The sequence below is a fragment of the Heterocephalus glaber genome, unplaced genomic scaffold (assembly GCF_053883595.1).
Source record: "Heterocephalus glaber isolate CG9 unplaced genomic scaffold, H.glaber_assembly_v1.0 deba00001504, whole genome shotgun sequence".
In the NCBI taxonomy this organism is placed as follows: domain Eukaryota; kingdom Metazoa; phylum Chordata; class Mammalia; order Rodentia; family Bathyergidae; genus Heterocephalus; species Heterocephalus glaber.
The window spans coordinates 69,510,087-69,531,525 of NW_028258324.1; the positions used below are offsets into that span (position 1 = coordinate 69,510,087).

At 40.6% G+C, this 21,439-nt stretch overlaps 2 protein-coding genes and 1 pseudogene across 11 annotated transcripts in view; 2 read left to right on the forward strand and 1 right to left on the reverse strand.

Annotated features, from left to right (window-relative positions):
* Nucleotides 1-1,743, reverse strand: part of LOC147825418 (uncharacterized) — a 60,658-nt gene extending 58,915 nt beyond the window's left edge. For 5 of the 10 annotated variants that reach the window (XM_087187041.1, XM_087187040.1, XM_087187036.1 and 2 more), the window contains exons 1-2: nt 1,382-1,743; nt 696-760 (exon numbers count right to left, since the gene is read on the reverse strand). In XM_087187041.1, the coding sequence (XP_087043167.1) occupies nt 696-760; nt 1,382-1,613 (297 nt within the window). In that variant the 5' untranslated portion in view covers nt 1,614-1,743. The other 5 variants (XM_087187032.1, XM_087187035.1, XM_087187034.1 and 2 more) reach the window with 4 other exon arrangements.
* Nucleotides 1,744-12,113: 10,370 nt separating this feature from the next.
* The window catches only part of Ehhadh (enoyl-CoA hydratase and 3-hydroxyacyl CoA dehydrogenase), a 205,938-nt gene continuing 196,612 nt past the window's right edge, over nt 12,114-21,439 (forward strand). Inside the window, exon 1 of the mRNA XM_013072248.3 lies at nt 12,114-12,298. Within this exon, the coding sequence (XP_012927702.2) occupies nt 12,225-12,298 (74 nt within the window). The 5' untranslated portion in view covers nt 12,114-12,224. The remainder of the gene's footprint in view (nt 12,299-21,439) is intronic.
* Nucleotides 12,305-21,436, forward strand: LOC110348580 (small EDRK-rich factor 1 pseudogene; annotated as a pseudogene).

The window sequence follows — 21,439 nt, forward strand, 5'->3', positions numbered from 1 at the left end:
GCACCACAATAACAGCATACAAAAATGGGGAGTATTTAGACACCAGAATTTTCCAGAAACTTGGAAAAGAAGATTTAAAGGTAGGCAAACATGTAAAATTTAAATACTACAATAATCTATTTGCATGTATACTTTTGAACTTTCAACCTATTTGAAGAATATCCTAGGTTTTAAATCTAAAAATGCAGAAGTTTCTTCTTTGTAAACACATACACACACACAACACAATATGACATAAATTTAAGGTCTTCTACTCTAGCTAATCTAATTAAGAGTCTGCAACTTCTCAAGGGCTGCTCTGTCATTAGATTGCCCATATACACAAATCACCTCACTGGGACCGCATATAGGTAACAATTCATGGCAGATCTCATTCATCTACACTTTATTCCATTGGATAACCAAAAACAGCCCGGTTACTGAACTTGTTTTTAAGTACATGCTCCCTCTTCATTACGTTTTAAGATTCTTTTTACAAAGGAAACCCATTAATCTTCAGGGATTCATTCCTTTCGGGTGTGTTCTACAACTGCTTCTTATGTGTACTTGTGAGGTGAAACTTCTGACTAGATTTTTATGAATTACAATTTCCACTTCTGTTATGAAATAACCCCACTATAAGAAAACATTAAGAGGTTTATACTGCTAAAAGCACTGAAGACACCAATCAACAGCTCAGTGCATTACAACTGCACCTTATCATTTGATGACCTCCCTAGTATCACTCCATTAGACGTTCTTCCCACAACAGTAAAAGATCCTGAAAGAAATCAAATACAGTAATCGCCTTATGCTGTTCACCCAGAGAAAAGTATTAATACACATTTGTAAAGTAAAGACTGTAAAACACACGCGCGCGCACACGCCGTCCTGAATCTCCCCGGCGCCAGCATAAACCCAAACCCGAGTCACAGAGGCAGGGATACTGAGATGTGAGAGAAGTTTCCCTGCGAAGCCACAGTCGGCTTCTTTTATTAACTCATTCATTCCTTCTTGACAGCGTCTAAAGACGCCTGATAGTGGCAGAGTACAGTCAGTCTACGGATTAAGAGATGAAAAAGCCGACGTCCCTGTCCCCTGCTTCCATAACGGGCTGGGGCGGGTGAGAAGTGAGCTCAGCTCAGAGCTCGTTCTCTCCACCAGCCAGAAGCGACGGATTCCAAGACCAAAAGACTGTAGTTCCCGACAGCCCTCGTCCCCCACACCCGGTTCCCAAGAGTTCCCGGCATCCCTAGCCCCTCAAGGAGTCTAGAGGCAGGTAGCCTCCCTCCAGTCACCACCTACGCGGGGAGTCACCTCTCCGGGCCCAAATTCACGGCCCGGAACAACCCAGGCCATCGGTGCCAGCTCCGCCCGCCTTCCAGAACGGTCCACACCTTACCTCCCGGGATGCAAGGCTCCCAGAGCACCACAAACAGTGCGCCCCTCCCATCACAACACCCTCGGCCACCAGGTGCCGCCTCCACGCATAACTTCCGGTGCGTCACTTCCGCCCCGAATCTTGTCTGACCCTGCTGTCCACCTGAGAGTGCGACTCCGCTAGATGACGTCACGTCCGCGCTGTTCTTGAGTTCCTCTTCAGCCCCCAGGCGCTCCAGGTCTTGTTTGTGCATTTCTGTTCTCTGAGAAGTGCCCCTCTCAAAATTCTTTGTCTGCTTCTACAGCCTTCCCGTCTGCAGCCACTTTACCTTGCTTGAACTTAACCATGGTACTCCAAATTAGGCCAGTCACTGGGGGCGCGCCCAAGATTGTCCTTGTGGTTTTCCTGAACCCTCAGTCCAGAGGCTTCCTTGGGAATGCAGGTTCTGAGGTTGCACTGTCTGGTTTCAAATGCTACTTGCCTCATTTCTAACGGTGTTGGGTAAGTTATTCAACTTCTTTGTGCCGGTTTGAAGTGTGGAAACGCGTAATACTTACTAGTACCTACAACCTAGGTACCAGGCTAATTTGATGATGTCAATCTAGGACTGCTGTATCACTTGAGCTGATACTTAACGCTAAATGAGTATTAACTGATACGTTTTGTTCTCTTATGAACTCTGTTGCTCCCCACTGGAACATGTAAGTGGGAGGAATTCTGGAACCAGTTTTTAATTCAGTAGTGAATTGATGGTTCCTGGTACCCTCCCCTTCAGAGCTATGAGCTACTGCAGACAAGAACCACATATAGCAACCAACCTTAACCCCACTTTAAAGCACTTGCTTATTGTGTGAGGTACTGGGGTAAAAGATGAATATAACCTGTGCCCTGCCCTTCAGAAGTGGAGGTACTCAAATGACTATGCAAAGAAGAAAAAAAAACCTCAGAATAAAAGAAGGAGATGGGAGGACCAGGTAAATGAAGATTGGTCCTTCGGACAAAAATTCACAGAACGAATAGGAAATGAAGAAGTCAAATTGTCATTATTTGCCCATGACATGGTACTGTACACAGAAGACCCCAAAAACTGCACCAAAAGTCTTCTAGACTTAATGACCAAATTCAGTAAAGTAGTGGATACAAGGTCAACACACAAAAATCAGTAGCTTTCCTCTACATGAACAATAGATTCACTGAGACAGAAATAGGCCAAACAATTCCTTTCATAACAGCATCCAAAAAACGGAAATACCTAGGAATCAACCTAACAAAAGAAATCAAACACCTCTTCTCTGAAAACTATAGCACTCTGAAAAGAGAGATTGAAGAGGGTATCAGAAAATGGAAAGACATCCCTTGCTCCTGGGTAGGAAGGATCAACATAGTGAAAATGGCCATACTTCCAAACTGATTCAATGCAATCCCAACTGAAATCCTGGAAGCATACTTCATGGACCTTGAGAAAATAATCCAAAAATTCATTTGTAACAAGAAGAGACCCAGAATAGCAAATGTAATTCTAGGTAACAGAGACATGGAAAGGGGTCTTACAATCCCCCACTTGAAACTACTACAAAGCTACTGTGATACAAGCAGCATGGTACTGGCAAAGAAACAGAGGACCTGAGGACTAGTGAAACAGATTAGAAGATGCAGAAACAACTCCAGACACACTCAGACACCTCATCTTTGAGAAAGGAGCCAAACACCCTCACTGGAGGAAAGATAGCCTCTTTAATAAATGGTGCTGGAGAAATTGGGTTTCAATTTGCCAAAGATTAAAACTAGACCTATATCTCTCACCATGCACTCAATTAAAATTGAAATGGATTAAAGATTAAATATTAAAATAGATATGCTGCATAGGCTGGAACAGAGGTTAGATAGAACTCTTGAAGACATTGGTGTAGGAAAAGATTTTATGAACAAAACTTCAGTTGCCCATGAACTAGCACAAACAATCAACAAGTGAGATCTTACTAAAAAGCTTCTGCACAGGAAGAGAAACCACCAGCAGTGTGAAGAGACAACCCACAATGTGGGAAAAGTTTTCACCTGCTGTTCTCAGACAAAGGTCTACTATCTAGAATCTATAAAGAACTTAAAAAAATCAGACCTCCCAAATTTAAAGACCCAATCCAAAAATGGGCATCTGAAATGAACAGACATTTCTCACACAAAGAGGTAGAAATGGCAAATAAACATATGAAAAAATGTTCAGCATCACTGGTCATTCCAGAGATGTAAATAAAAACAATGCTGAGACTCCACCTCACCCCAGAAAGAATGGCTGCTATCAAGAAATCAACCAATAACAAATGCTGGTGGGGCTGTGGGAAAAGAGGAACACTGCTCCACTGCTGGTGGGAGTGTAGACTGGTGCAACCACTGTGGAAATCAGTATGGAGATACCTCAAAGAACTAGGACTGGAAGTCCCATTTGACCCAGCTATTCCCATGCAGGGTATCTTCCCCAAAGAATTAAAAGAATCATACCACAGTGATATATGTGCACCCATGTTCATAGCAGCACAGTTTGTGATAGCTAAAACTTGGAAACAGTCCAAATACCCATCAACTGGAGACTGGATAAAGAAAATGTGGGGGGTTTTTTTGGCACTGGGGATCGAACTCGGGTCCTTGTGCTTGTGCAGTAGGCAGCGAAACCACTGAGCTAAATCCCCAGCCCAATGCGGGGTTTTTAAAAAAATAAAATGGAGTACTACTCAGCCATAAAGAACGAGAAATTAGAGACATTTATAGCTAAATGGATGCACATTGAGGCGATACTCTTAAGTGAAATAAACAGGACACACATGTGTAAATACCGAATAGTTTCTCTAGTGTGAGAAACTGAAAGTGTAAATAAGGGCTAAAAGGCATAATAGATAATGGAAATTGGAAGAAAAGGGGCAAAGGGGAAGGGGAAATGGGAGGGGTAGGGGAAAGGAAAGAAGGGAACGGAATTAATATGAGAAAATGAAAAAATGGAAACAAAGTCTCTGTAAATAGGGATGGAGGGCTTGAAGGGAGGGAGGGGAAGGGGGAAAAATAAGAACCAAGAGATTATGTAAAGGTGCAAATTTCCAGTGATTAATATCATCATGTTGTATACCTAAAATGTACCAATAAAAGGATATATAAAGAAAAAAATTCACAGAATGATAAAACTGAAATGAACTTTAGAGACGATATGGTCAACCTCTGTCCTTTGCAAGTAAGGATAATTGGAGCCAGAGAAGCAATGAAAAGTGTTACAGTTAGTGGCAGTGCTAGGTCCAGAAGTGGAACTTTAAAATGCTCATCATCTGCCCTGTTCCCCAAATCTACCTCAAGTTTTTAGAGTAAGAACAGATTTGCTTTCAAGACCTACACTCTCTGGGCCAGGGATTTAGCTCAGTGGTGCTGCTGCCTGCCTCACAAGTGCAAAGTCCTGAGTTCGATCCCCAATACCAAAAAATTAAATTAAAAAAGGACCTTCAGTCTCAAATACAAAAGAATAGAAAAAAAAATTCAGAACAGGAGAGATAAGGACTAAATATAACCTCACAGATGCCACATAATTCTAGTGATCATTTGAATGTTCCGGTGTGTGGCCATCACTGGGTTCCTTTCCTGGCAAACTTCTCATATAGACCCAATCAGTAGACTCTGGGTAAAGTTGGCTGCTTTAAAGAGTAAAAAGGCCGAGGTAAAGACCCTGAGTAATGGGACTGCTGCCTCCACACAGCCTTTGAACTTCAGCTGCAAGATCAGCTCTCATGGGTCTCCAGCTTGCTAGTCTATCCTGCAGATTCTGAACTCGCTAGCCTCTACTAAACTGTACGACCTATTTCCGTAAGATAAATTTCTATTAACTCGTCATATGCCCTTAAATCACTCCACCTCTCTGGGCCTAAATTTCCTCTAAGGTCTTTCCTGAAGAAACCCTCTATTTTGTTTAGTGGAAGAAAGGCGTGATATTCACCACTGTGACCACTAGATGGCAGTGGGTGACTCCTCCCCTCCCTTTTTCTCCCCTCCCTTCTTTTCTCTGTCTGTCTCCCTCTTTCTTTTTCCTTCCTTCCTCCCCCTCTGACTTTCTTTCTTTCTCTGGTTAATCTGACCAGAGACATCATTGTGCTATCTATCTGTACAACTGCCTATGCTGATGACAATTGAATATCCCAAGACTTTGGCACATGATAGGTCTAAAATGTTTGTTGAATGAGTGAAAGAATGAATGGATTCCAAGATTCATTCTGGGATCTTGTCTTCCTTCTTCCTACTCCTCCTGCCCCTTTCCCTATTAAAACATTTCTTTTTAAATCTATGTTTGTGGGAAAAGGAAGAAAAGATGAAATGATACATAGAAAGTTGGACTTGGAAGAGAATGGAGAAAAATATGGCCTTGTACTGCATCTCAAAGCAAACATCAGTGCACTGTAGTGTTAGTGAATGGAATAATATAATGTCTAAGACTTATTTTAAGCTAATGTGGGAGGTTAATAGATGATAAATACCTGTCATTTTGTGATATTGTTATTTCATTACATTCATCTCTTTATTTTCTATATACATATTTTCCATAATACAACATTAAAATTAGAAAGAACATAAGTGCACTTCCCCTCTCTTAGACAACTCTGAGTTAAAACGATTCCACTGAATCTCCGGATGCTTTTTCCTGATGTAACAGAAAGCTTATCACAGTTTAAGTTTCCACTAAACGGTGGAGGTGAGAACATTTTTTTTTTTACTATGAATAATGAAGAAGCAGGATTGTCCAGAGGAAGACATTGAACTGCAATATAGATCCAAAGAATCTTCAGGCACCCTAGGAGAAAGCTCTAGAGAAAGTAGTGCCTATGGGGTGCCCTTGTCAGGCTCAAATGGCCAGCCTATTGTGCTGGATCCAGTCTGCCCTGGAAGGGTATGGGCTCAAGCAAGGTGGCTCTCTGCAGCTCAGGGACACTTTGAAGAAGCTTACAGCTTGGAGCTGCTTGGAGCTAGGCAGTAAGTGATTTGTTGAAAGGGGTCTGGAGAGCACATCTTTGCATTTTCCACAAGATGCAACATAAATTGGTCTACACAGTAATGGGATATATTGATTTCTATTACAAATGTTACAACAGGCATCAAGATTGGTTACTCCAGCCAGAGATTTGGCTCAGTGGTCCCACACCTGCCTCACAAGTGTAGAGTCCTGAGTTCGATCCCTGGTGCCAAAAACCAAACCAAAACAAAACCAAAAAAACCTGTTAAAGATTGGTTACTCCAGCAACTCAATGATATCATCCAGGACCCAGGACCTGCCCACTTTTTTTGGTACTGGGGGTTAAACTCAGGACCTTATCACTTAAGCTGCCTCCCCGTTCCTTTTTTTATTTTGAGACAGGGTCTCACTAAGTCATTGAGTTGCTCAGGCTGGACTTAAATTTGCAATCCTGCCTCAGCTTCCCAGTGTGCTAGGATTACAGGCATGCAATGCAATGTCTAACACATTTTTTCTGTCTTTGCTCAACCTTCAGCAACATCTGCTTTCACTTACTAAGGTCAGCTTTCCTAATGGCGACACGATGGCTATAGTAATAAACACTAACATTACCTTCAAGAGGCATAGACACACATTCACTAATTTCAAGGTGATCCTCGGCTGGACAAGAGAAAAATATACATTAATCTCTGGACCAGACCCTCTAGTCTGTATAATTTTTATCTTTTCAACATTAGTAGAGGGCTTTACATTATTTAACATTAAATTTCATGCCATTATAAACTCACCCTAGAATCCTGTATCAGTATCCTCAGTGTCTTAAAACAACTCTTATTCATGCTGTATTCTTATTCATGCCATAAGACCACTAAGATCTGCAGGGAAGGAAGCTCTGTTCAAGTGTAGTCACTTGAGAAACCAGGCTGACCATGCAACTACTGCCTGAAACATTGCTATTGGCCAAGCCAAAGGAAACACTATCTAGTAATGCATGGATTGACTCTTAATCTCCCCTCCTGCCAACATTTTATTGGCCACAGGCAGGCAAATGCATGGATAGGGAGGGGAGAAAATTAGAGTATTCGTGACCACTAATGCAGATACAAATTCATATAGAATCCAGCTGTATCAATCTGTTAATCAATTTCAATATCAGGAAATTTCCTTGACAGCTTCCTTCATTTAATGCTATTAAAATGTGAGCAATTATATTATACATATATCTGAAATCATTCTGACATTGTTGCTCAGCTTAGAAACTTATGTAGTTCAAGGCAAAGTGAGGCCAAGAATAGTGCCGAAAAGCTTCCCTTCTGAGAGTTTCTTAGCAAGGCTATGCTTTAGAATTCCCTGGGGAGCTTTCTTAAACTGCTGGATCCACCAAACTCAGAATCTCCTAGAGGTAAATGCCAGATGTGTCCATTTGCAAAATGCATTCTTCTTTTTACGTATCCCTCAGTCAAGAACTATTGTGCAAGCAATACAAAGGCACATACCATTGCTCACATTTTGTTAGCAGTACCTAGCCCATATAACTACTCAGTAACGCTGTTATCAGTCAAATATGTCCTCATAAAACATGGTTATCAAATAACTAACATCACACCCGCTAGGGTTCCCCTATCTGATACTGTGAAATCCTCCTTAGGAATCAAAACACAACCCTTCTCTGGTCTTCTGATGCATTAATCCTCTCAAACAATGAAATAAAACTTATAGACTTAGCTTGTCCTTGGTGAACACAATATAACTTATGATGAGTGTAAGTTCCTTTTCATAAATTGTCTCCTTAATTAGTTGTTCCAACATTTCATGAGATAGTAATATGAAACTTACCAATCTACAGTATCTACAGTTCCTCAAAAAGTTAAATATAGACCCATCAATTATACTCCTAGAGATATACTCAAAATAAATAAAAATTCATGCATAAACTTGGACATGAAATGTTTGTATCAGGATTATTCACAGTTGCCAAAAAACTACTCAACTACCCATCAATGGGTGAATGGATAAACATAGTGAGTTCAGTTTATTTGTATAATGAAATATTACTTAGCTAGAAAAGGGAATGAAGCACTAATGGATGCTACCATGTGAATAAAACTTGAAAACATTATACTAAGTGAAAGTAGCAAGGCACAATGGGCTACATATTTTCTGGTTCCAATTATATACCCACAAAATAAAATATCTAGAATAGGCAAATCCACAAAAAATGATGTATCCTGGAGATAGATGGGTATGGGACTATTTTTGGAGGTCTTAAAATATTCTAAAATTAGTTGGGATGGTTGCTTATACTAAAAAGTCACTCAGTTGTACACTTTAAAGGCGAATTATATGGTATATAAGTTTACATCAATAAAAATTACTCTTATTAAAACAGAGCACATTACTTGAAATTTAAAAAGAAGAAAGGTAATTATGGTTAAGAAAAAGGAAAGCACAAACATGAGTTAAGGAAACACGAATAAGACCAGATTGCTGACAGGTGCAGAACACAGGAAGTGGATGCTAGGTAAAAGGCCCACTGATGGTTGGAGGAGATTCCTGAAGAAGCAACGACAGCTAAAAATACCTTTTCATGTGAGAAAGTTTATCTGAGAAAGCGCCTAAGAAAGGCAGCTTTGGATGGACTTGTTTGCGTCTTTAATTGTTTAATGTTCCATTAAAGGAGACTGAATTTGTAGTTCTGAAAATGAAAGTAGAATCAGAGACAGGAAGATCCCGAGGAACACAGTCATTTTTTTAAACATGCAGAGACCTGGTATGCCCACCGATAGAAGCATTCAGAGAGCAACAGACCAGTAATCCTGCCAGGAATGTTGCTGAGGCTTTCCTGTTTTAGAAGGAAAGCCAGACTAAACCTGGGGCATTATTAGACTTGTGTCTCTGTAGCCTCTTTGTACATCGTGTCAGTTGGCAGAAAAAGTGGAAGAGCTGATCATTAGCAATTAGATGTTCTCTTTCCAGTAAAATAACATGGTGAAAAACTGAGAAAGTGGTTTGGGAAATACGGCCCAATGGTACTTTCCATAAGAAATGAAACTGTATTTAGGAGAAGGCCAGGGGCCATGAAAGTTACTGTCAGAGATGATATACATCATGAAAAATGACTTACAAACCCAGTAATAAGCTGAGCTCACGGCAAAGCTGTGAAGTCGAAACATGGATAGAAGTGAATGTATTCTCAGTGCAATTTTTGGCTGCGTTCAGCTCAGATGTGGTTGCAGTGTTCTAGTTTGGATCTGAAATATCCCCCAAAAGTCCACATGTTAAAGGTTAATCCCCAACTTGATGCTGAACAATGCACCAACGATTGCTGACTTCTTTCACCTGGAGAAGATGAACACGTGACTGAGCCATTTTTGCCACGTTGAGTTTTCTTTAAGAATCCTGATGACTTATTTCCATCATTAGACACTGAACACACCCAGAATCCCCAAAGCGCCACATTTAACCCTTGAACAAGCTATTTAAGTCACACAAACTATCATCACTGGTATTATTGGTATAATGGAGAAATTCTTTTTGTCACATCTCTCATCTCAAATACTTCACTTTTTTTTGGTACCAGGGATCAAACTCAGGACTTTGGGCTTTCAAGGCAGGCGCCAGAACCACAGAACTAAATCCTCGGTCCTCAAACACTTCTTTGAGCAGCTTTTCCCCTGAAATGTCAGCCAGCTTTGGAACAGTGAAACCAGTGCACCTAACAAGCAAAAGCAGTAACATACAAATGGCAAGGAACTGCTTAGCCAAGAGCAATTGTGCCTTGATGACTCTCAATCCTTATTGAGACAATTAAATAACAAGATAAAGTACAAATATAAAAATGCCTATCAGTGATCAAGAGACTCAAATGGTCAAGGAATCTATAAGCAGCAGCAGTGCTAGCACCTGGTAAATCAGCTTGTCATAACACTATAAATCCAGAAAGTACAGAGTCCAAAAGAATGTGGATAGTTTATTATGTACACAGCAAAGGAAAAATCAGCATGCTATTGCCCCCATGTCCCTAATCCTACAGTGTGATACCTACAAGAGGGACCACTGGCAGATGTCAGGATTGAGGAGCAAGACAGGGTCAGCACTGAAACACCTCAAGAGAAAATGGTCACCAGGTGCTGCACTTGCCTCATCCTGGCCTCTGCCTGGTTGAGGAGCCAAGTTCAAGGAACTGCAGTTTTATAGATTTGCACAGAAGCTTGCAGCTGTACCTTAAGGTGGGACCACAAGGCAGAAAGTTGTGCCTGCAACTGAAACCAGGGAGATGGATGAGAAATGGCTCATGCCAGACTCCTGCAAGGTAGGGATGAGACAGTATTTCAGGACATCTCCATGCCATGCTTATTATCTGCCCCTGCTTCCGAGGAATTCCAGACCATTCAGAGCTATTGTGTCTGGCCTTTTTGCTCTTGTTGGAGATGGCCTGCCTATTAGGATGCCATGGCAGAGCTGTTCCCTTATCCCAGTACCTGAAGGAAAAGAGAGTTCAATTTATTGCTTCTTGTAGGAAGGGAGAACTGGACTGGTCACGCACAGTCTCTACAAGCAGAAAAAAGTGTGGGTATCAGAGACTTTTGTGCAAGCTGGAGTTTGGAGTTCAGAGGCATTAGATGGAGTTGGTATAACCTATCCAGCCTGTTGCTGCCGTGGGCTGTCTTGGCAGTCGGCACTCAGAGGCATGTGCTTTGGGCTGTTGGTGACCGACATCTTTGACCATGAACTTTGATAACTGAAGTCCTTGTCCTTGCTTAGTTGAGTGGTTTCTGATGGCTGCTTGTCACCAGGGTTTTTGGGCAATCAGTACTTTTCTAGTGGTGGGAACCTGTTTTTTATTTTCCAGAGGTAAAAGAGTAAGAATGTAGATAATCCTTAATCATTATTAAAATTTGTAAAACATCAACAAAGAAAATTTTCAGATCTCTCTCTCTCTTTTTTTGAGACAGTGTCCACTATGTAGTTCAGGCTGTTCTTTAACTCACTACGTGGCCCAGGCTGTCCTGGAACTCCTGCCTCGGCCTCCCAAGTGCTGAGATTACAGATGTGTACCACAACACCCGGCATATATTTTTTTCTTAGAAACTTCCAGACTGCCTTCTGGCCTCCTGATGGACTGTGGGGACCACTGGAGGCCGTGCACGTTTAGAAGAACCTCGTCCCACCTGAACTTTTGGAGGGAAGGGACTGGGCCTTGTTGTCTTTAGTCTCTAATGTAGTTCCAGCACAGAGTAAGTGCTCAGTTCATGGATCAGTGAAAGGACTAGAAATCCCAACCCTGAGGTGGGACAAAAGAAGAAAGAGAGCAGGACCGGGGAGACAAGGAGCTCATAGGTGTTCTAGGCTGCCACATATTGTAGGACTTGGGAGAAGACTGTTTTGTAAATACTTGGTTGATTCTGGCAGTCCTCCTTTGGGCGAAAAGCGTGATGTTTGGTGCCTGTGCTTCAGACGAGCCTCGTCTGACGTGCATCATCTGGCTTGGGTGACTGTCCCTGTCCACAAAGGTCCCAAGGATGAACACTGTGACCAGGACAGCTTGCCGGCCTCCGTGAACCCAGAACTTGTCCCAAGAAACGGCTGCCTGTGTTCCAGGGAGTCGCAAAGCTGGAAGTCATTCCCACCGGCTTTCCAGGGTCGCCTCTGAGGTCTGTGGTAATCTAGAGGAAGGTAATCTAGGTGGAGGGTAACCCAGAGGAGGAGGGCGGGGCTGACACCTGGGAGAAGAGCCCGGGTGTGTGTTGGCGGGGGGTGGGGGGGGTGGAGCCCGGGAAGCGGTGCCCGGTTCCGATTGGCCCAACGGGCGCCGCCCCTCCTGGCTGCACGCGGAAAAGTGACTGAGCCTCCGGGAGAGAGACGGAGGCGCCACGGCGACAGAGAAAGATGGCTGAGTACCTTCGGCTGCCCCACTCGCTGGCGCTGATCCGCCTCCGAAACCCGCCGGTAAACACGATCAGGTAAATGTCTTGATCCCCTCCGTGCAGCTCCGGGCACAGCGGGATCGTGCAGGACGCGGCGGCTTTGGCTCCCCCTGCTGGTTGCAACTGAAGACGCTGACGGAGCAACTGGTTTATGCCAGGGCCTCTTCCTTTCTTTTTTAATCTATTTTTTATTAGTACATGTTTACACTCCTCGTGTGGAGTTGGTACCTGTACATAACACATCTTAATTCCTTTTTTCATTCCCTTTCTCTCCCCCATTTCCCCCCCTCCCACCATCTCTTGATCCTCTTCCAATTTGACAAAGATCTATCTCCCTACTTCCTACTATCTACCTTTTACTTTGCTCTTTATTTATAATTTGGGATTCTCATATAAGAGAAACCACGTGACATTTAAGCTTGTGTGCCTGTTGTATTTCACTTAACATTACAGTCTCAAGGTGCATCCATTTTCCTACAAGTGACTGAAGTTTATCCTTCTTTATGGCAGAATAGTACTCCTTTGTGTGTAAATACCACTTTTTCTTTATCTATTCATCTGTTGATGGACATATAGGCTGCTTCCAAGATTTAGCTATTATAAGTTGCATTATTATAAACATGGGTGTGCATGTATCACTGTACTATGAGATCTTCAACTGTGTGGGGAAGCATTTGACTGCTTTGGACTGGTCAGGAAGCAGAGGCTGACTGATGGCTAATAAGCGGAGGAACTGGGCTGTAGTAGGGCCAGTGGATGGCATCTTCGTGCTGAACCCTTTGCTTGTTTGGAACTTGGCTTCTCGGAAGAACTTTCAGTTCCAAAGGTCATGACTTAGTACAAGGCTGGACCCTCATCCAGCCTCAAGCCCCAATCTTGACTGTATGCTGCTCTGTTGATCTATGGCTAAATGCTTTAGGAATCAGGCTGTAAAGTGGTTAAACATGTATTTAAAATAAAGTAAGGGACTGGGAGTGTAGCTAAGAGGTACAGTGTTGGCCTTGCATTCACATGGCTCTGAGTTCATCCCCAGCACTGAAAATAAATACATCCCAGTGAATTCCAGGGCAAAGAGTAAAGCAGAACTGTTCCTTGACCAGAAATGCAAAATTATTTTTTCTGATTTATTCTAAATCTCAGAGCCTGTATGTTTTCCTACAGGATCCATGTCTGAATAAGCCTATTAAACAGTTCACTGTTCAGGAAATTTTTATTAAAGCAAGAATTTTATAATCCAAGTTGTTTAAGTTATCAGTTCTGCTACTTAAAACAGAACTAACATCCTGAGCTAGTCTACACTGAAGAATGACAAGATTAAAGAAAAGGATGCTTTAAATTTTTGTACTTTGCTGAATATTCTTCTCCTAGGGCCTCTAAAATATTCATTTGTTTTTAAATTTTACTATTTCTGTGAGGATTTTTTGGTAGCTTTTAAATCAAGTACTCTATGATGGGCATTTTTTGCTAGACCTGGCATTAGCTTGGTACACAAGGTTCAAAGTTTCCTTTTTATTATATATATATATATATATATATATTTTTTTTTTTTTTTGTACTGGGGTTTGAACTTGGGTCCTTGCACTTGCGCAGCAGGCAACAAAACCACTGAGCTAAATCCCCGACCCCTTTTTATTTTATATTTTGTAATATTTTCATATTTAAAGTTTTTTGCTGTTTAGATATCTTTCTTCAGTGAAGCAGGAGTTTCTTTTCTTGGTCTCTGATCAATTTTAAACAGCTAGCACAGTGACATTGTCAACTGCTTTTTAGGCAGCCTCCTAGCATGGGCTTGTAGTACAGCTACGGTTTCACCAGCCTTAGAATGGAGACTCTGGAAACCCAAGAATGTGCAGAAGTTCTGAATTATCAATATTGAACAACATGACAGTGATTTTTCCAGCAAGAGTAGGATGCATGGCTTGAATAAGTGAAAACAGCCATTCTTTAACCAAAGAGAACATAGTTACCTCTGTATCCCTCATTTCTATTCAACAAACCATGAATAGAAAACATAGTGAAGTTCAGGATGCTAGGGTCTCTAAAGAACATGTAGCGTCTTTTTGTTTCTTGTCATTATGCCCTAAACAATACAATTACTATGTTTTTTTAGCATTTTTGTTTTATTGGGTATTGAAGGTAGTTTAGAGATGATGATGTTCATAGGTCATATGTAAATACTCCAGTATTTTCTATAACAGACTAGAGCTTTTGGTATCATGGCAGGAGGAGATGTATTCTGGAACCAATTCCCAACAGATACTGAGGGATGACTACATATACTTTCCACAATTCTCAGTATTACATGATGGTCCAAAATGTGTTTTATGTTCAGTCAAATTAACCAGTCAAAAGCAACAGGTTTTGTCTGATATCTTCTAGGTTAAGAGGTAAAAAGTCACTAGCTGAAAGGTGATTACTATACACAGGACAGGTGTCTCCAATATTCCCTGAGGTTTTGACTCATCATTGATGGTCTTAATGTGGCTCTTACAGGAGTTTATAGTTTGTTTTTATGATATTGTTACCCAGAATACTAAAGAATAGATATTTTACTGTACCCTAGCTGGTTCATTTAGTGAACAAGTATCTCAATTTTTTAATGCTTTTCTTTCCTTTTCCTCTTCCTATTTCTGATTTTATGTAGCAAGTTACCTCTTTCTAGATTACTGAAATACACTTATTTAAATAATTTTCCCAGTCAAATAGTTTCCTTTCATTGCTAGTTTAGTCAGCCATGTTTCCTTCCATTCAGATGAATGTCAACCCTCTTTGTAAGTGTAGAATATGGCTAATTACAAGAGACCTGTTTCCAGAACACTTGATTTCACACTTTTAAAAAACTTAATCCACATACCAAGAAACCTTGTATTTCACATAACAGCTGAAGATAAAACAAATGTTTAACAAAGTTTCCTGAAACTAAACATATCTGTACATGCTACATAGTTTGGCATATTCTTTCCGATTTTTTTGATTGAGAAAGTCACAAGCCACAAATTTGATTTGATGAACTTTGGTTTAATAAACAAGCTGTCAAAAATGAAAAGACTGCTGTGGTCAAAGAAACTAAAGAGCTACTGTCTGCACTCAAGAAATGTCATTTTCTCCCCATTCTCCACCCGTGGCTGTGGTAAGGGGGAGAAAACCCTTTCTCAGTTCCTGTCATCTTTTCCTTGCTGCGAGGCTGTGGTCCTCTCCATCTGCAGAAGCTAGTAAAGCTTCATCTGTTTCAGTTATCCTCCCTCCCTCCCCCTCTCCCCGCCCTCCCTCTCTCTTTCCTTCTGTGTGCCTATTTTTGAGTTTTTCAAAATTAACAAGAACCTATATAAAATGAGAGGAGTTGGCTGGAATGGGAAAAGACAGTTTTCTCAGAGGGGGTAACTGATCTAATTTCAACTCATTTTCTAGCTATCTTTTATCTAAAAGGATATATAGTCAGGCCTCAGTATCCCTGAGTTCCACATTTGCCATTCAGTCAACCATAGGCACTAAGTATAGTTAGGTCCATGATGGCTGGGTCTCTAATAAACATGTAGAGTCTCTTTTTCTTGTGATTACCCCCTAAACAATGCAGTGTAGCAACTATTTATTACACAGCACTTACGTTTTTATCAAGTATTATAAGTATTCTAGAGATGATGATATGCATAGGTTATATGTAAATATTCTACTATTTTATGTAATACACTGGAACATGTGAGAGTTTTGGTATCCTGGGCAAAGGGGATATCCTGAAACCAATTCCTCATAGATAGTAAAGGACAACTTCATGTGCTCATTGGACTTCTCATTATTATGTAATGGTTCAGAATCTGTTTCCATGATCAGACATGATTTCTCATTAACTACTGAAAAGCCAAAGGTTGTGTTTGATTGCCTCTAGGATACAAGGTGAAAAGTAAGTGAAAGGTATTAATGATGCACTAAGGCATGTTATCTCTTTTATTCCCTGAGGACTTTTTACCCTAGTTTTTAGTTTGTTTGTTTGAGACAGTCTCACTAAATTGCATAGACTGGCCTTGAACTTAGGATCCTTAGCCCCAGCCTCCCAAAGAGCTGGGACTAGAGGCATGTGCCACTTTACTTAGTTTACCCTGTATGTTAAAGAATAGAGACTTTACCACATCCCAACTTGTTCCTCTAGTGTAGTATGTTCCTGATTTTTTAATCTTGTTTTATACTTTTCCTTCCTTTCTCCCTTTTCCTGCTATGTCTATTTACATGGGCGTGGCAGAGAGGCAATAATATCTAATCACTGGGTGATCTTATTTGAATAATTGTTTTCTGTCCAAATAGTTCCTTTAATTCATTGGAATATTAACCCTCCTTATAAGTGTAGAGTATGGCTGATTAGTAGGCCTGTCTCTAAAACAATGGCTTTCACATTGTTTTAAAACTGGAATCTACATAGTAAGAAGCCTCATGCTCTATATAACAACTGAAGACACATACGTGCAGATACATACTACTGTGTAACTGAAAACTAAGTTTCCTGAAACCACCCTATCCTAGGTCTAGTTTGGCATAGTTTATTTTCTCTTCCGTTTCTTTGACTGAAAAATTCCAGTATTAATGCACACAGTTGATTTAACTTTGGTTTAGAAAAAAAAGCTGTCAAAATGCTTGAGGCCTGCTAAGGTCCAAGAAGCTGAAAAGCTGTGGTCAGCACTCAAGAAATGTTATTTCTTCCCCAGATTCCATTCCCTATGCCTGGTTGTATGAAGAGGGAGAATATAGTTTCTTGATCCTGCTATGAGGCTGTGGTCCTCTCCGTCCTCAAAAGCTAGTAAAGCTGTACCTCTTACAGCCATTTTCATTTTCCTTTTGTGCCTGCTTTTGAATTTTTCAAAATTAACATGAGCATAAAGCAGGAAGTGTTGTTTGAGATAGGAAAAGCCAGTCTCCTCCTCAGTGGCAATGATTGAGCTAATTCTAGCTCACTTTGCAGCCATCTTTTACCAAGAAGGAAAAACAGTTAGCCTTCTGAATCCCTGGATTCCATATCTGCCATTCAACCAACCATGAGCAGAAAATCTAATTAGGTCCAGGATGCTTGGGTCTCTAATGCACATGTAGAGTCCTTTCTCTTTCATATCATTTTCTCCTAAGTGATGCAGTGCAACAACTATTTTTTTTAGATAACATTTACATTAGATAGAGACACTGTAAATGTCCTAGAAACGGTGGTAAGAATCAGTTATATACAAATACTCCGCTATTTCATAGAATAGAGAATATGAGGATTCTGGTATCCCAGTGGGGAAAATAGAAGGTCTTGAAGCCAATTTCCCACAGATGGAGGAATGACTGTGTATGCTTTTTAGAGTTCTTGTTATTATGTAATGATTCTGAGTGTTTTTTCATGGTGAGACTTGATTTCTAATTAACTGGTCAAAAGCAAGAGGTTTTGTGTGATTTTCTCTAAGTTATGAGGTGAAAAGTGACTAGATGAAACGTAATTATCAGCTCCGTCTCTCCCTAAAGTTTTGTCTCATAGTTGCTGGTCTTAACAATATGACCCTTACAGTAGTTTGTTGTTTATTTTAAAATTTACTCTGTGTACTAAAACAGGTTTGACTACATCCCAGATCAAATACAACAGGTTCCCCAATTTTTTTTTAAAAAATATTGCTTCATAGATATGCTTCCTTCATTCCTTCCTTTCCTCTTTCTATTTCTAATTTTATTGGGAGGTTATCTTTTCATAGCTCATAGAGATATGCTTATTTTCATTTTTTAATCCCAAGAATAGTTGAAAGCCTTTATCGCTAGTTTAGCGAGTCACATTTCCTTCCATTCAGATGAATGTCAGCCCTCTTTGAGGTGCACTACATGACTGATTACTAAGCCTGTGTCTAGAAGAGCGGCTTTCATGCTTTTAAAAAATTATAATTCATGCTCGGCCTTCCAGATTGACAGGTGGCAGCAGCTGCTGGGCATGCGAGGAAACCGTTGCTTGTCTGAGTCCTCTAGGCTCCGCCGGGTGGTCGGCATGGCCAGTGGTAATCAACGAGAACTTGCCCGACAGAAGAATATGCAGAAAACCCAAGAAATTAGCAAGGGAGAAGGAAAAGAGGATAGCTTGACTACTTCTCAAAGAAAGCAGAGGGACTCTGAGATCATGCAACAAAAGCAGAAGGCAGCTAATGAGAAGAAGCCTATGCAAACAGAAAAATAATGACCAGCTCTGGGAAACGTGGGTGCTACTGCCAACTGGTACATCATAAGCTCCAAGATCAGGATTCCTTAGAATGAACAAGCATTACATGTGTTATAATTCATCCTCAAAACTGTTTACCTCAAACTTTGTTTTTCAGCCTTAGTGTGATGTTTTAGAACCATTCTTCAAAGAATAAAACATCATGCATGTAAAAAAAACCCCAAAAAACTATAATTCACATAGTTAGAAACTTCATATTTTACATAAGAAATAAAGACACGTACATACAAGTTTCCTATTTGGCTGTGGTGAATAAAGCACAAAAGGGCTGGGCAGAATGGGAAAACCCTTCTCTTGCACTCAGTGGTACTGATGGAGCTAATTTGGAGTCATTTTGCAGCTACTTGGTACTCAGAAGGCAATAGAATGGCCCTCTGTACCCTGGGTTCATATCCACCCTAACCACTGGTGATGGAAAGTGTAGTTAGTTAGACTGGGATGGTTGTGTCTTGAATATATAGTCTTTTTCTTTTTTTCTTGTAGTTACCATATAGCATTTATGTTAATTTGTTACAAGTGCTGGAGAAATAATATGCATAAGATCTATATCTATATCTATATTCCACTGTTTTATGTAATGGACTATAGTATATGAGGATTTGGCTGTCCTGGGGGTGGTAGTGGTTCAGGAACAATTCACAGATGCTATGTATTCCTTCCTCTCAATATTATGTAATGTTTGAGAATCTGTTTTTCACGATCGATTTGGATTCTAATTGACCAGTTGAGAGCAAGAGCTCTTGTTTGATTTTCTGCAGGTTAAAATGTGAAAAGTAACTAGGTGAAAGGAAGTTATACACAACACAAGTATTTCCTTTATTTTCTAAGGATTTATGTCTTAGTTTCTGGTCTTAGCAATGTGGCTTTTATAGTAGTTTCTTCTTCTTTGTTTTGTTTTACAATTGCTTTTACTCTGTCTACTAAAGAATTGAGATTTAATCTAGAAGATTCAGAATTCCATGGCAAAACTGATTGTAGTCTGCTTCTGTCACAATGTGGTGGATCTAACAGATTCTTGTGTGCAGCAAGCAGTGAATTGCTGGTGTACACCCAGTGGTAAATGAAAAGAAGTCACATTTATTGGAGGTCAGCGGAAGATGTACTTAGGGCAAGTCTGTGCCAGCAGAAACAAAAAGGGTGACACAAACAGAAAAGTGGTGTCAGGATGACAGAGAAATAAAAAACACAGCACAGCACAGATAAATCAGGCTTTCGGATTGGGTTTTTTTTGGTACCAGGGATCAAACTTGGGACCTTGCACTGGCGAGGCAGGCAGCGGAACCACTGAGCTGAATCCCCAGCCCAGACTTTTGGATTTTTAAAGGAAGTGTGCCCCAGCTTGGGTGCCTCTTATGTGCTCTTAACTACAGCATCAAAGATTTCCTGGGTCTTTGTTATTTTATTTTTTACCGCTCCCCAAACTCTAGTGGGTGAAGAGGGAAGATTTCCTCAGCCTGTTGTTCTTTTTGTACTACTTCCATCACTTTTCTTTTCAACATTCCTTTATCGGATTTCTTTTCTTCCTTCTTTCCTCTTCTTTTTTGGGGGGGCAGGCTCTCCCTGTGTAGTTCAGGCTGACCTTGAACTCACCATCAATGTCAGGCTGGCCTCAAACTTGCAGCAATCTTCCTGCCTCAGCCGTTTAAGTGCTAGGATTGCATGCATGGACCATCAGGCTCAGGTTCTTCATTGGTTTTCTTAAATTCTCCTTTACCTTCGCTTGTTCCTATTAGTCCCCTGCTTCTTGGCAAGTTCTCTTCTCTTTTGTCTTTGTGACTGAGTTCCCTTGCTCAGAACAGGTCACTTTTCTGAGCCTCTCCTACTTCTTAAATGAAGACATATTCAGAGAAACTGCCCTCAGCTCTCTTTTTCTGTGTCTACTGTAGACTTATTTGATTTTGCCTTTAGCCATCTCTTCTGTGGATGAAACCCTCACATACAGAAGCATAGCAAAATCTACTGTTGAAGATGTTGTCTTTCCTTCTCCTTGCCTTTACCTCCTAATTTAGGCAGGATTAGGTTTGACTGTCGGTGACAAAAACAAACCTCCAGACCTCAGAGGAACAATGAATTAAACTGTAAAACATTAATTTCTCTCACAGTAATGTCCTCAGTTGGTTTGGCTGCTCCACAATCATCAGGGACCCTAATTCTGTCTTTTTTGCTCTACCATCTGAATAAATGGCTTCTGCTTTTGTATCTAAGATGGCTCCTTCCAGTTTACCTATCATGTCTACATTTCTGCCAGGAGTAGGGAGGAATGAAAAAGGCCAAAGCACACCCAGTCCTTTGAAGACTCTTCCAGAAAGTTGTATATACCAAATATGCTTCCATCCTATTGGTCAGCACCTAGAGCCTTGGGTCAACCTTACTTTCAAGTAGAGTGGGAAATATAGTCCTTATTTTGGAATATCATGCATCTGTCTAAAAACAAACCACATGGCTTAATACTTTGAAGGTGAGAGGAATGGATATTTGAGTTAACTAGTAGACTGTCACATCTTGTAGACTGTTTCTCCTCTACTTTTCTTCTATTTTGCCATTATGACAAATGGAAAGTACTTTTGGCCCCATCAGATCCTCTACATCACTTTCTTTGTACCTGTAGTAAAGAACTCATCTTCATCGCCTTACTTGATAGTTGTGTTCATTATCGGATAACCCCTTGCACTGTACATAGATGTATGGTAATATTTTTAAATTGGCTAGTACAGATTCTAAGTATTCAAAATTAAAGCAGAGTGCAGGAAAATAACATTCCTTTCGTGGATTTATTTAATCAACTCAGTGCTTCATTCACAGTGGATACATTTGTTGAACAAATGAGCGAAAGCTTTAATGGTATGTATCTACAGTTTTTACCCACTATGTATATGTTTCATTTTTCATTATGAAGAAAAGGAAAACTCTGAGGTGATAGAAACTTAATTCTAACTAACTTGCTTTATAATTTCTTT